This window comes from Brassica napus, chromosome C5 (genome assembly GCF_020379485.1).
Source record: "Brassica napus cultivar Da-Ae chromosome C5, Da-Ae, whole genome shotgun sequence".
NCBI lineage: Eukaryota > Viridiplantae > Streptophyta > Magnoliopsida > Brassicales > Brassicaceae > Brassica > Brassica napus.
In genome coordinates, this window is record NC_063448.1 from 42412411 (window position 1) to 42427644 (window position 15234).

General features: G+C 33.2%; 4 protein-coding genes and 1 long non-coding RNA gene across 6 annotated transcripts; 2 read left to right on the forward strand and 3 right to left on the reverse strand.

Annotated features, from left to right (window-relative positions):
- Window positions 1–548: 548 nt before the first annotated feature.
- On the forward strand, window positions 549–1455 carry LOC106377591 (early nodulin-like protein 3). The gene is made up of 2 exons (XM_013817865.3): window positions 549–814; window positions 878–1455. The coding sequence occupies exons 1-2, from the start codon at window positions 628–630 to the stop codon at window positions 1339–1341; spliced, it is 651 nt and encodes a 216-aa protein (XP_013673319.1). The 5' UTR covers window positions 549–627; the 3' UTR covers window positions 1342–1455.
- LOC106377590 (protein disulfide-isomerase 5-3) lies at window positions 1400–5789 on the reverse strand. Of its 2 annotated transcripts, XM_022703660.2 has the most exons (16): window positions 5588–5759; window positions 5475–5482; window positions 5286–5376; window positions 5106–5200; window positions 4781–4838; window positions 4107–4291; window positions 3963–4020; window positions 3526–3566; window positions 3358–3432; window positions 3149–3205; window positions 2828–2894; window positions 2476–2619; window positions 2170–2391; window positions 1939–2100; window positions 1779–1856; window positions 1400–1692 (listed from the first exon to the last, which is right to left on the reverse strand). In XM_022703660.2, the coding sequence occupies exons 3-16, from the start codon at window positions 5304–5306 to the stop codon at window positions 1615–1617; spliced, it is 1341 nt and encodes a 446-aa protein (XP_022559381.1). In that variant the 5' UTR covers window positions 5307–5376; window positions 5475–5482; window positions 5588–5759; the 3' UTR covers window positions 1400–1614. The 2 variants fall into 2 exon arrangements, with proteins under 2 accessions (XP_022559381.1, XP_013673318.1); XM_013817864.3 differs by lacking the exon at window positions 5475–5482 and having other exon boundaries at window positions 5588–5789.
- Window positions 5790–7757: 1968 nt separating this feature from the next.
- BNAC05G32330D (vascular-related unknown protein 3) lies at window positions 7758–9196 on the reverse strand. Its single transcript, XM_048758902.1, has 2 exons — window positions 8502–9196; window positions 7758–8350 (listed from the first exon to the last, which is right to left on the reverse strand). Exons 1-2 carry the CDS (start codon window positions 8718–8720, stop codon window positions 8234–8236), a joined length of 336 nt encoding a protein of 111 aa, XP_048614859.1. The 5' UTR covers window positions 8721–9196; the 3' UTR covers window positions 7758–8233.
- A 2756-nt stretch (window positions 9197–11952) lies between these two features.
- On the forward strand, window positions 11953–12944 carry LOC125587775. Its single transcript, XR_007324148.1, has 2 exons — window positions 11953–12677; window positions 12793–12944. It is a non-coding gene; the product is annotated as an uncharacterized LOC125587775 (long non-coding RNA).
- Window positions 12945–14166: 1222 nt separating this feature from the next.
- Window positions 14167–15113, reverse strand: LOC106377589 (protein LHCP TRANSLOCATION DEFECT). The gene is made up of 2 exons (XM_048758904.1): window positions 14668–15113; window positions 14167–14574 (listed from the first exon to the last, which is right to left on the reverse strand). Exons 1-2 carry the CDS (start codon window positions 14944–14946, stop codon window positions 14317–14319), a joined length of 537 nt encoding a protein of 178 aa, XP_048614861.1. The 5' UTR covers window positions 14947–15113; the 3' UTR covers window positions 14167–14316.
- Between the last annotated feature and the right edge of the window lie 121 nt (window positions 15114–15234).

A 15234-nucleotide genomic window follows, 5' to 3' on the forward strand; every position in this document is an offset into this window, starting at 1 on the left:
TTATCATTTATATTTGATTTGTAAGTCCATAAAACTTGACATGATATTATAATCCCTATCAATGGCTAGGAAAGACTATTGTTTGAGAGGGAATAGAGATTAATGAGCCATGAGATTTAATCTTTAAAGAATGTGTAATACTATAAACTTTTACACCGGGAATTTACATTTGTAAATTATAAAGATGTTTTGATAAATTACACCGGGAAGAAATAACTTTTGTTTGGTCTCTAGATAAGTGTTCATGTGGATGTTGTTCTCGGCTAATCCCAAAAGCTCAGAACAATGTCAGCCTTTTTTTGTTTGACATGAAGAAGATCTTAGTCTTTTGATTTGGAGTTTTGTTGTATTTATTTTAGTTTTTTGAGATCTCTCTTTTGTCTTTAAGATACAAAAGCAAAGATGCAGAACCAAGGGAACAAAAGCTATTGAGAGAAGCAAGGAATAAGAGATTCGAAAACTAAAACACTTCTTGAAAGCAATGCTTTGCTTAGAATCTGAGAGAGATAATAAAAAGAGCTTCTCTGCAACATTTCCTCAAACGCCTCACCTTTATATAAACTCAAACGCCTTTCAACATATGTCCCTATAATAGCACACTAAATTCACATACATACATCTTAAAAAATGGTTCGAGACCTAAAGAACATGACGCTTCGTGGATTCGGTCTTGTGTGTCTGTTCACGATCGTTAGCAAAGCCTACGCTAGAGAGTTTGCGGTTGGTGGTGCAAAAGGTTGGACCGTCCCTTCAGGTTCTCAAGTTTACAGTCAATGGGCAGAGCAAAGCAGATTCCAAATCGGCGACTCTCTGCGTAAGTTACTAATTAAACCATAATCATTGCTTTATTTCACATGTGACACATATACAATTGCAGTGTTCGTTTACCAACCAAACCAAGACTCAGTTCTCCAAGTCACAAGAGACGCCTACGACAGCTGCAACACGGATGCACCAACCGCTAAGTTCGCTGATGGCAAAACTTCTTTCGCATTAACACACTCTGGACCATACTATTTCATCAGTGGAAACAAAGACAACTGCAAAAAAAACGAGAAGCTTGTGGTCATCGTCATGGCTGACAGAAACGGCAACACCACCACATCATCACCACCACTGCCTTCTCCAGCTCCTGCTCCCTCATCATTACCGCCTTCTCCAGCGCTGGCTCCCTCGGCAGAGTCCCCTCCTTCTCCACCGCCAATGACAGGACCCTTTGAGACACCAGCACCTACGCCTACTCCAACTCACGAAACTCCAAATAGTGCAGCTTCCCCATCTTCTTCCTTTGTGGCTGCTCTTCTTGTAGCTGCCTTTGCTTCCACTCTATTCCTACACTAACTAGTTTATCTTCTGCCTTATCTTTTCACTCTTTTTTCAGTTGGTGTTTGTTGCTTGATTTATAAACATTTGTTTATCATGTAAATGAATAAAAGTTCCACTTGGGTTGTATTATTTCTCAAGAAACATAAAGAAACTAAGATAAGTGTCAAAACAAAACTTCTCTCTCTTTTCTGAGTTTTTCTCTGTAAGAACAGCTGTTCCAAATAAAACAGTCTGAGGTTCTTCTATGGTGTTATAGATTAATGGTAAACTCTAACCTCCAGTCGCCAATCAAAAGTTTTTCCCCAGCTCCACTTTTTTCACCAGTCTTATTGTATTGTGGAAAATAGAATCTAGTATTCCCGCTACCTGAAATAGAAAACAAAAAAAATCAACATTAAAACCACCATGGAATCTATGAGAGTATGCATAAGAAAGATTGAGAATATACTAACCGTGAAAACACCACCAATGATGGCGCAAAGGTTTGTGATGAAGTGCGAGAAGGACTTTGGGTTTTCAGTTATCATAATCTGCAAAAAAAAACACAGAGCAACCAAGGAGTATTAATTATAAAGAGTATATTAAGAAATTTAAGAGAGATATTGACTGAACCTGCATGGGAGAGAGCTCATAGTGAAACTTTGCAACCGGTAAGTAGTAAGTCTGAGCTATGCTGCTGTGAGCGGTGTATTCATATTCCTCAACCAATGAATGTTCTTGAGCTGTTCTTCTTGTAATGACCTCTGTCTTGACTACTTGAAGGTAGTGCTCGATCTGCATAGTGTATGAAACAATTAGATAAGGGTCAGTAAAGGTTTCAAGAATAGGTATGTTGGGACTTACAGTAACGTTGGCACCAAACTCGTGTTGATTAATGAATGCTTTTTCATCGAGCTTGTCATGGCTTTGGCCGATATATGGCAACAAGCGCCTCATATCGGTCAACAGCCTAGGGGAAAACATTCTCCCAAATGAAAGATGGGTAACAACATGCGACATGTTCATTTTAGAAGAGTCGAACGAATGAGCTCCTGAATGAGCTGAGATAATAAGGTTTCCTGGAACCTGAAACGTACACAAGACAAAATTATCAGTTACAGGAGGGACATTGATTCTGTCTTCACTTTTTTTGGTCGGAATTGTTTTTACCTTCTTTACACGCACATAACCTTCAACTCTACAACCTCCAGTAACTGGTGCCTTTTTAAGATGTTTTAATGTCTCATTGGATATACCATCCAAATCTAGCTTGTGAGTCTCTGGGTGGATAGGTGCGACCAGTTCATCCACCATCTGGAAGAAACAAAATCCTTGTGTATCAAACTTTTAGAAGAACATATGCTTAATACTTACTCAAAACGCAGCAGAAAGATGATGATGTGCATGTATGTATATCTATATAACTGACAGACACAACCACCTGTTAATATATATAACTAGACGAGCTAACAGACACACACATAACATCCTGATCCGTTAATGAAATCTGGATTTATCTTACCTTAACTATACTATCTGTGTCCCGATCTCCATAGTAAGATTCATGTTCGTGATGTCCATGGTCCTCCCTGAAAACAATAAAACAGGCAACACTTTAATAAGAATGCTTGCACAAGCAGGTATGTGGTTTACATATATCCAAAGGAAACTAAAATGCAAAATAAGAACATAAAGAAATATAAGGTTTTGTGCACTTATACAGTGATGATTAGGAGACATAATCGAGTTTCTAGCTGCATTACTACACAAGGTTAAGCAGAAGATATGACAAACAAAAACTATGCTAGTGGGAGTTTAAACGTCTTATCAGATGGTTACTCACTTAAGGTCACTGCCCTTGCGGAAAATCCGAATAGATGGATAGCCTTGTATATGATTCCTGAAAATAAAAATAAAAATCCAAAATTTATGTTAGGAGGGCAAACGAGAAATTAATTCCAGTGATATCCACCGCTCCTCATGCATCCTTAAACAGCAGCTATGAGAAAGGTGGGTGAAAAAGCAAGAAAGCAACCATCAACTTGTTCGTACCTCTTACATAGTTCAGCTTCTTCTGTGCAATCAACGCTTCCGAGAAGAACACGTCCATCAGTTTCAGGATTATATCTGCAGGACGGACGGATATTAGCAATAACCATGTTTAGAAAGAATACAGAAATTCACAACTTAATCAAATAAGAAGAAGAGTCTAATGCAAACTTGTGGTATATAATTGAAGCTGCTTTCTCCCAAGACGGTTTCTGAAAGAAAACACAAAAAGAAACTCAGCATAAACCAAACATGAACGTATTTCGCAATGTTAGACAGGTACTGAGCAACGTATAATTCAAGAAAATGAGATTTTCATATACAGTTCGTAAAATATACAAACACCATACCCCTTTAGACCAAACCGTAATACACATAAAAAGAAAGTAAAGTTCCCTATAAAAATGAGATGAACATGGATTTCACGTATCCTGATTCACTAATAGCAGTCAAGAACGTAATAAGGCTTCCCTCAATTCAAGCAAAAAGAACAAGTTATGGTGAGTACATCCAGAACTGGACCACTAGTGCTTGCATATCAGATTAAAAAAAGACCATGAATATGAAAACTCTGAACCCAAGCATAAGAAATTACTGAAGAAAATTACCAGACGGTTACTCCAGTAGCACCATGGTGCATTAAAGTTAACAATCAATAGAGGAAAGCTGCAAAAGAAAGCCAGTTTACGTTAATCCATCTTCAAATCCTCAGATAGTACTAGAACAATAGAAAAAAGAAGCTGCACACTCACTGTTTTGTAAATGAATCAAAACTACCACTGACAAGTGGTACGGCACCATCAGGAATCTCTTCCTTAATTTCTTCTCCGTGGTTGATGTGATGTGATCCATGGCCCGAGTGGAACTCTTCACCAGTGGTCTTTAAATGTGGATCAATTGGAAACTTGCGAACTGTTTTTGTTATGTTTAGCCTATTCTGAAAATCCAAAACATCAAATTTAGATCTAGGAGCAAACCATATAAATAATATGCATATATATTTATCATAGCTCGGTTAAATTCAGCAAATGTTGCTTTCAAACTGGAACAGGGACTCATGGAAAAAGTAACAAGCTTCAAGTGTTCAACAACATGGCAACAACACTTCTTTGCAGTAAGAAGGTATTATTAAGTTCCACCTACCTTTTTATGATGACAATTACTAATATAAATGGAAGCGATAACCACTATATTAATTCCAGATAATAATAGCACAGCCGACTCAAAATTCTTATAAGCATAGTCTATAATGTATCATATAACCAAAGATACAAATTCTGAAACTGAAGAAATGTCAAGACGTGAGTTATTTCTTCAGCGTTTTTGCTTTCTTGTATGATAATCATACATCATCTATAGCAAAATGTATTAGAAAGTGAGGAAGGGAGGGATACATAAAAATAGAGAGTTATGAGAAGAGACTTACTGTTCCCAAGACGTCACTCACATCAATGGATGCAAATTCACATGAAAGGGCAGGAAAACTACAAAAAAAAGAGAATGAAGATACAAAACCAATGTCAGCTTATAGAGAACAATTATCCCCTCACATGACTCAGAAGGCTATGACAAACAAAAGAACAGAAGATGAAATGTGAAACTACTACCATCTCGGCAGTAAAAAACCATATCTTTATGATTCTAGTAACTTTTATACATGTTCCCTAGACGTTAAGAGCAGGTTTCAATATCAAAAGAGAAGAAAGAAACACAGAGAAGATTCGTTATCTAAACACAAAACAGTATCAGACCTGATGTTGAAATGAATGCGTAAGAAGTCACCATCAGCGCTCTTGTCAACGACGACAGTTGTGGTAGTGTTGACTGCCAAATAACTACTCAGCTCCTGAAAGATCATATCTTTGATCAAACAGAGACAGAGATGATGTTGTGAAACGATCACATTAAAAAAAAAAGAAAAAGGATTATACCATTCCGAACAAAAGCATCATAATGAGGGCAGCAACGATGGATAAGCCAGCGCCTGATAGAGACGCCTCTGTCAAATCTCTCGGGATTTTCCTAAACAACAAGGGGCACCTCGAATGTCAGATCCTTTCTGAATTATTAAGAGAAAAAGGATCGAACTTTCTGAACAATCAAGGATACGTAAAACGAACCCACAATTCTGAAAATTCCAAAACGCGAAACGCATTAAATCCAAAAAAAAAAACGTATGTGTATATGAAACAGAGATAACAGAGGATTGAGGTAATGGGAGAGGATCGCGCACCTGTAGAAATCCATGGATTTGAGTTTTGTAGGGGAAACCATAGCTGATGATGGATCAGAGTGAAAGAAAGAGAGGAGATCTATCTAGTGTGATAGGGAAGAAGAATGTGAAGAGGAAGAAGAAGATGACTTGTCTCTCTCTTTCTCCTGTAATGCGGAATCCGTGAAGTGAAGGAAAACGCTTTGCGTTTCAAATCTCTACCTTCTTTAACCATTTGGTTTTTGGGTCCACCTCATTACAATAAAGAATTAATCTACCCATATTAATTGTGCACAAACAAAAAAAAAAATCTACCCATATTAATTTGTCTTACTTTAGAAAACAAAAAGATACTACCATTATATTGTCTTCTTTTTGTCGGAAAATAACTAATCGTCTAACACTTAAATTAATACTCCCTCTGTTTTTTAAAGATGAATGTTCTAAGATTTTCACACTTATTAAGAAACCATTTTAAAACTTAGTTATTAATGCATAATTTTTTGTAACTTTATATTTCTTATATTTTTAAACCAATAGGATTAAAAGAAATGTAATTAATATTTTTGAAACACACAATTTTTCATTATTAGTTGACAAAATATGCTTTGAAAACATGAAAAATACATCTTTTGGAAACAAAATATTTCTCTAGAACATCTATCTTTAAAAAACAGAGGGAGTAGTTTTTTAAAAAGATACTTGATTTTAAAAGTATCCTTACATTTTTTTTTAATGTTTATTGTATTTTCTTGTTAGTTTTCAGAAACAATTCAAATATTTTAAAAAGGCGTCTAAAATTAAATAGATTTTCTTAAATCAGCTCTTTTAGAAATCACTCAAAAGCTAATTCAAAAGTTAAAATTTATATATATGGCTATATATTTTTATATATTTTCTATAAATCTCTCAAAAGGTTTGTGTGAAACTTAATTACAATTTCTTTACGTTTAAGACTGGATATCTGTATGTAAAATTCGTGGAAACGGACATCCACATATGGACAATAATTGTGAGCGTTCGAACTTCTAGGATTTTTTACCATTTTATAAACATTACAACATTGTTTTGTAACCATTTATCATCACTAGAATAATTCTTAAAATCATTAGAAAAAAATATTGATTCATCTAAATATATAATAAGATTTTTATTAAACTAACCATAAATTCATTATTAATGTTCTTTATTATATCATTAAATAAAAGTTACTGAATTGCCTAATGTGGCTAAAATATATATGACAATTAATGATTTTGAATAATTAAGATTCGATAAAAATTAGTGTATCATCTATCATATTGGTTTCATTTTAAACTATTAAAATAAATTAAATATTCAAATTAACCATATAATAAAAAAATTGATTTTCTTGTATATGTTATATTAAATTTTTTTTAATACAACTATAAATTACTAAAATTGTTAAAAGTCTCAAATTCAAATTTCATGATTGATTTAAATATTTTGTTATGACAAAATACAAATGATTACTAAATCATATAAGTAGAAAGTTTCATTTAATAATTATTAAGATTAAAAGATATCAATATTATTTTAAATTAAACTATATACCATATAAAATACATAAATTTTAACTCTGAAATTTAGTTTGAACAATTTTTTTGATAAAAGCTTTGAGCAAACATTGACAACTTAATTTTTTTAAATTATAAATTACTAAAACTATTAATCCCACAATGAATTTTTTGTTATCAGTAATTTAAATTTTTTGCTATAAAAGATAAAATTGATAAAAAAAAAACCCATACAAATAGAAAGGATAATTTAATAGACACTAATATTAAAAATATACTATATATGTTAATATCATTTAAATTTCAAAAAAAACATTGTTTGGGTTACAAAAAATTATTTATATGTTCGCACCAATTTAATTATATATGTAATGTTACTGACTTTTTAATTTTTCAATATATATTTATTATTTCATCATATGTTAAAACATATAATACGTAAAATAATTTTTAAATATAATATTCATTCTGCGCAAGGCGCGAATCTTAACCTAGTTCACATCTAAAAACTAAATAAAAATGAAAGATTACCACATGTTTATACATTGTCCACAAATCTCCCAAAATGGAACTTGAATAATTTAAAAATAAATTTCTATAAATGCTATGAATGTTATATAAATTTGTTTGACACAATCGCACATTAGGAAATGAATCGGAACTTTTTTAAAAGTCAGGAAAATTCAGTCATTTGAACTACAAGGCGTTCCAAAAGTAGTCATATATACATGTACCAAATATTGTGACACGCATGAAGGCATGATAACATTTTATTACACATGGAAACATGCTAACTTTATATTAACATGCTTGGACATGTTTTACAAATCTTCACTCTTGCTTGTACAATTTACACATACAATACATCATCCATCATTATTTCGACTTGCACTAAATTTACTAGTCTTCAACAGATTTTACAGAAAATAATCACAAAAAAAAAGAATAAAAGCTTACGATTAAAAACAGTCGAAGTATCAACCAATGTAGGTGTACAACATCGACAAAGGCACTAAACAAAGTCCTCTCTTCTTCAATTCTACGCAATATTCTTCATTCATTATCCCTTTCTTATTCAATCCTTTCTCCTATAAATAAACAATAATTTATATATTAAGAATATATTCTATCAAAAAAAGAAAGAATATATATATAGTTTTAGAATTGGTTGAAAGTTTCTTACCTCAGTTTTAGAATTGTTCATGATTTTTATTTCTGTCGTATTGTTCTCCATTTCACTGCAACCCTAAAAACACAAACATGGCTAAGATTAATATATATATATATATATAACACATGAGACAACATACATATATATATATGTGCATTGCCATTAATGAGGCCTATCAATGTATGTATTATGCAAATACATCAATTTGTCTTCTCTGTGGGCTAACCTTGGTTCTGTTAGACGGAGATGAAGCCGTGTCTTCTTCGACATAGATTATAGGAGACGCAGCATCTGAGATCATGGAAGAATCTTCATAATGGCTGATACCATCTTCGGTTTCAACGTACATATCCCAACTACTCTCTTCTAGACCCTCTTGTATTGTTCTCTGTTGATTAGAGATTACTGTTCGCCTCACGACATTGCTTAGTGCTGAGTTTTCCATTTGATCTTTCTGAGAGAAGAGCTTGATGAAGAGTAGGTTGATCTTATTGAAAAGAAAGACGTGAGAAGCTAAAAATCGTATTAATTTAGACTTTTTGTTTGTCAAATCCTTTCAAATGTGACATCTATATATATATGAATGTAGGAGCCTAGGAGGAGGGGGGTACATGAAGCTTGTAGGTCTGGCACAATTTGGCCCTTTAGTCTAATTATTGTTTAATTTATCTACTTGTTGATTTCATATTTATATATGTCAGCTGAACAGTTTGATTTCTTTACGTGCAAGAACAAAGAAAGGTATACAAGCTTGTATAGATTTTGTAACACACCGCCTAGACTTCCTACATTATTTAAATCTCATTAGTTAAAAGTTATAAGACAAACTAACACTAATAAAAACATTTTTTTGTGTGTAAAATTCCAACTAATAATCAAAACTTTGCAACAATATTAAGGAACGATTACATTACATAATGTCCTACTACATTTCTTATGTATTCCGTATTAAATACTCTTTTATGTGCTAGCTAGGTATCAAATTTACAAGTATGTAAAAGAACAACATTTGTATTGATTTAGGGAAAGTGTTCTTGAAATATATATATATAACTTAGTCAATGATGGAGACATGTAATTCGTGGGGAACTGCTACTAAGTGTTTAGCGATAATATGGTTTATAACGTGGCAATCAGATTTAGTCTTCGTTTATCTCAAACAGAAAACGTGATGAAGGCAACTAAAATAGCTAAAATATAAACTAAAATAAAAAACAAAAATAGCTAGTTAATTAAAAACAAATGATAAACGTATATAATATATGGTCGTATATATAGCAGTCCACGTTCTTGAACCTTTTATAGTCCAGCAGGATAATAATTGTTTTATTATTGCATTAGTATTTTTGTTATCAAACATGTACAACATATTGTACTTTTAGTTGGTGAGCCATGAAGTTTTGAACCGAATCTTTGATGGATTTGGGACTGTTACCTCAATTGTGTCCCTTCTCCATCAACCATGTATGGGATAAGTGGCTCCGTAAGCTTTAAAATATTTGACTAATCAACTTGGACTTTGTCATCTTTTATATACTAAATCACAAATCACATATCCAATCAAATTCTGCTACATCATCTGTGTTTATATTATTTTTTTAAATAATTAAAACAAAATAATGTTGTAAAACATGGCAACGAGAAAAGATACGCAACAGTTTCTAAAAACAATCCACTTAGACCACTACCCACGATCATCTTTCCTCCACAGTTTTTTATTTTCTCAGTTCCTGTAAATTCAACAGACGCTAGGATATAGCATGTACTCAAAAGAGACGCTTCCGTGATAGGTAGTAAATTAATAATTCAAAAGGACATATATAGCCTGTAATCAAGTAATCCAATACTTATTTGAATCTTATCAAATGTTTGCAATCTCTAGAATGGAGGCATGAAGTTTGTTCGAACACATGATCACAACAGGTTAGTGTTTGATTTGAAACAACAATTGTCAAATTATAACTTTTTGCTTTGTTCAGTATGATTTTGTGTTACAGGAGCATAAGGTTTGAAGCCTTACAGAGCAAAGCAGGAAATAAATTGTTGATGCAATCAGGAAGAGCTCCTGATGATATATACACCAACTGCCTTTCTCCTTGCTTATCTCGCAAGTTCTAATATGCTTCACTTGGCACGAGATTTCGCAAAGTTTCCTTTTGGAATTGCTGCGAATTTGTTTCAGATCTGGGTGATATTTCGTGGGCGGAGCAAGTTCTGAAAATTCGGTGGACTAAATTTGATGAAAAATTCTCTTAGCCTCTGTTTAATTCTTTGCTTTCTCTCTCAGTAAGGTTGCGTAAGAGAAAGAAATTTTCTCAAATGAGCAATGGAACGTAACGAATTAACGATGAAGAAGCTAGAAGAGAAATGGGTATTGCTGAGAAGAAATTCTTAGAGAATGATTACTATGGTGCAAGATCATTCATTAACCAGGCAAAGAATTTGTATACAAACCTTGATTGTTTAAAACAAGTGCTGATTATGATCGATGTATTTATCTCTGCATCACCCTGAGGAGGAAGAGAAGCTGATTGATATGAGATTCTGAGTGTACATCGTTGCTAATGATGAAACCTTCAAGAAACAAGGCAAGACGTTAGCTCTTTTTCTTCATCTCGGACAAGAAAAGGAAATGAAGACTCTCATGTCAGGTTGGTTTTCCTTAACTTTATATATGTTTTTATAATTGTATAGAGATATTATTGTTGTTTACTTTAGGACTAACATACACATTTTTTTCTTCTATAATGTTATCTATAAAAATAATGTTAATTATAAAAATAATGTTAATGTATTAATTGTTTTTGCGCAAATGATATATTTTCCTCGAACTTTATATCAAATAACTTTTGTTGGTTTTGGAAAAGAGAAACAATCTTTTCCATTTATATTTTAGATCTATATTGAAGTGTTGCAAAATATAAGCAGAGTTTTTTTTTAATTTCCATTAATTGTATCACTAATAACCTTCAAAATTATGTGCATCCATCTATAATATATTGGTAAGAAAATAATATTCCCATGGGTTCAATACTAGTAGTAAATAGTTTGACAAGATGATATATATGAAAGATAGTGATGATATGGATAGTAGTCTAACCAAGATTTTGCAGATCCGAGTTGGTTTTTTCACATGATGTGCCAGCGAAAATATGAGCAAAGCAAACATTGGTTTCTTCTAAAGGTCTGACTGGTTGTCCCGCTGCCACCCGCAAACGCAGTTTTTGCGGTTGGTAGTGGTTGAGAGCGTTTCGAAACAATCATACAAATCGCTTCAAACCGCTCTGAACCGCTCCAAACTTCTTAAAATCAAAAGCTGGTTCTAGCTATCGTTTGCGGTAGCGCGCGGTTGTGGGTGGATAAATAAATATAAATTTATTTTCAAAAATATTTTAAAATTTTAAAATTAAAATTTTTAAATGGAAATAAAAATATATACGTATTATATATATATTAGTTTAAATTCACAAAAAATATCAAAATTTGTTTTATAAAAACTTTAAACTAACCATTCATTACAATTTTTTAAAAAATTTACACATATATAAAGATATACACATATATAAAATGAAATAAAATATTATTTTAAAAGTTTTAATACCAATATTAAAAAAATTTTTATTAAAACTATAACTTTCATCTAATTTAAAATTTTAATAAATAAACATAATATTTTTATTAATCATATTATGTTGATAATTAATATATTTTATTATAAGTGTATGTTTTTATATATTTATAATGTTATAATATGTTAATATTGATAATTTATTATTAAACCGCTGCAATATCTTATAATCAACCAGTCGCAAATATCCCGCAAATGCAATAATTTTTAAACGTTGTGCCAGTCATACAAAACGCTTAATAACGCTTGAAACCGCAACCACCCGCATCCGCAAACTTCCACACCCACAACCGCAACCGCTGCGTTTAAACCAGTCGGGCCCTTAGTTGTCATCTTTTCTTAAATTTTATAGGGTCGACGATCTATTTCCCCACGATAACTATCATACAACATTAGATCTCCACCAAACTAATACCTCATGCTAAATCCCCACGAACCTAAATTTGTAAATTTATTTCTCCATGAATCGATGATTTGAAACATAATTATCCATAAATAATAGTTTTTAATCGGTTTATTGGTTTTAATCGGTTTAATCTTAACCAAAAAATTTTAAATTAATTAAAACAAACAAAAACTTAATTATATATATATTTAAAGCAAATTGATCATCTTCTTCACGAAACTTGAGCATATATACGAATCTAAACCTCTCCTCTCAAATCTCAAATTCATTGTCATGGCTTCCTCTAACAACTACGCTGGAATCCTGCTCGGAATGGGAAACCCACTCCTTGACATCTCTTCCCTCGTCGACGACGAGTTTCTCACCAAGTTAAACAACCTCATATCCATCTCTTTTTTTGGTTGAATTCGTCTAGTGTTTCGTTTGAATCTGAAATTTATTTTTCTCCTTAGCTCTAATATTCGTTTCTGGTTTGCCTTTCAGATCCGACGTCAAGTTGAACTATGTGATTCTCGCTGAGGAGAAACACTTGCCGATGTAACCATTGCTTTTGCTCTGCGTTTGATATTCGAATATAAACTGTATACTATAATCTGTGACATTTTGGGTCCAAATTCGTTTGGTTGATGATTGACTTTCTAGATGTTAAAGAAGACAAATATATATATATATATATATATATATATATATATATATATATATGTATATATAAATTGTTTTTTTAATTGAATTTATATTGTTTGGTTAAGAGTAAACCGATTAAAACCAATAAACTAATTAAAAACCATAGTCTATGGATAATTAAGTTTAGAACTATCTCATGGAAAAAATAAGTTTGCAAATTTCGGTTCGTAGGAATTTAGCATGAGGTCTTAGTTTGGTGAGGATCTGATGCTATATGATAATTATTATGGGGAAATAGATTGTCGACCCAATTTTATATGCGTCCCTAGTTTGTGAACCCTTTGCAGGAATCACACCACTCTTCTTAAAAAAGATGAGAAATTGTATGATGCATTTTAGCGTGAACACTTCAAAAACCCGTGGTCGTTGATGATTGAGTATCCATATGATGGAATATAATAGCAATAAAAGCCAAATTACTGGCTGGTAGTCATTAAAAGTTGTCAGTCTAACTGAAATGAATATAATTATATGATGATACGATTGTAACTTGCTTCTAGTGTCTATTTCAGTTTGAATCTTTGAAGACTGTATTTTAGTTTAGCGACTATGCATACACAAATTTATCATTTTGTTTCTTTCTTTTTGCTCCAACTCTAAATGGCCTGAATCAGCGTATTCTTGATGCATGATTTCCGTACATGTGATATGTGCTGGATAATTTTAGTAAATGTTCTAATAAAAAAATTAACAAATTTGGGAATCTCTTACGTTTTGGGGGTCATATCTTAATGTTTCACTTGCTTATGTCGAGGACCCGGCCACTTCATCTCCATTGCCAAAGCTAATATCGCTATGGACATGAGAGAAGAATTGCTGACATTCCTACTGATTACGTACCCTTCATGCAGAAAGCAGCATGATGTTATCCAGTATCGCTAGACTTCTTCTCCTCTTCGAAAGTAAATTTTATATGACCATAGCTCTAATGAGAAGGAGGGTTAAGTTCAATATTAATGTCACCGTGAATGTGTTTATCTCAGGGAAATGGAAAAGGATAAACCAGATGGTGTGAGGTAATTTTCACTTCGCCATAATGTCATCTTGCAGGCCTTATTACATTATGGATCTTGGCAGCACCAACAAGACGTCAATGTTGAGTGCTGAATTGCCTTCCTTCTTGATTTAAAAGAGATTTTAAATATTCTTTTCTTGGTTTTGTAAAGCTTCTGGTAATAGATTCAATCTTTACTTTAAAGTTGAAGCACACTTAGGGTTCGGACCAATTACGTAAAAGTAAGAGAACATTGAAACGACTAAGATTCCAAGGTACCAAAAAACAGACATCACCTTCTCTGTAAGAAGAAGCTAGAGGAGATCTTGTCAAGCCTTTTGAGTGAGAGATCCAAGGATCAAATCACGGATCTCCTCACTGCTGGCTCTGTCAAGAGCGGTTCTTCCATCAGCGTCCTTAACAGTGTAGTCAGCGCCGGCTCTGAGGAGCTCCTCTATCTTAGGCTTGTCTCCTTCTGAGGCTGCTAACATCAGAAGAATATCTACAGGATGAATGTTTTGGTTTAGAAGAGCCTCCATCTTATCATAGGTACCTTCAACCGCAAGCATCCCCATGTAGTTGAAATACTACAAATCACCAAGAACCAAGATCATATTAAAGCTTTATAGACATCTTTGTACAAACGACAGTGATTCAAGAACCCAGAAGGGAAGACAAACCTGTTCGACATCGTCTCTATCGAAATCATCACGTGATTGGCTGCCATAGATTCCAGCATTCTCAGCATCGACGCCGTTCTTTCCGAACTTGAACCAGCAAGTGGCTCTAGACCCATTGGAGGGTCCGAGTCGGATACTGAGCTTCACAACCCGAGTTCCAAGAAACCGAGAGGAGAGCCTTACTGAGGAGGAAGAAGAAGAAGAAGAACTGTTGATAGGTTTGGTGGTAGAGGAGAATAAGCTCGCACAAGGAGCTGTGCATGATGAAATGGAAGCCATGGCTGCCTCGTAGCTTCTTCTGAGATTTTAGTTAATATCATCCACTCGTTTGTCCTCTTTATGTTTTTGTTCTTTCTTGATAAGATCACTCGTTCTCTTATTGGTTAATTTTCCGCCGTTGGATTACATAAAACTTGGAGAACCCTCTCCCCGATGCAGAGGCTCCGTTGGAAGTTAAAGAATACATTTACAACTTGAACTATTTTGATTCTGATCCGGTTTAGATGGAGCTAAAGAATACATTTACTACTTGACCTATTTTGATTCTAATAGTTTTAGGTTCAGCTC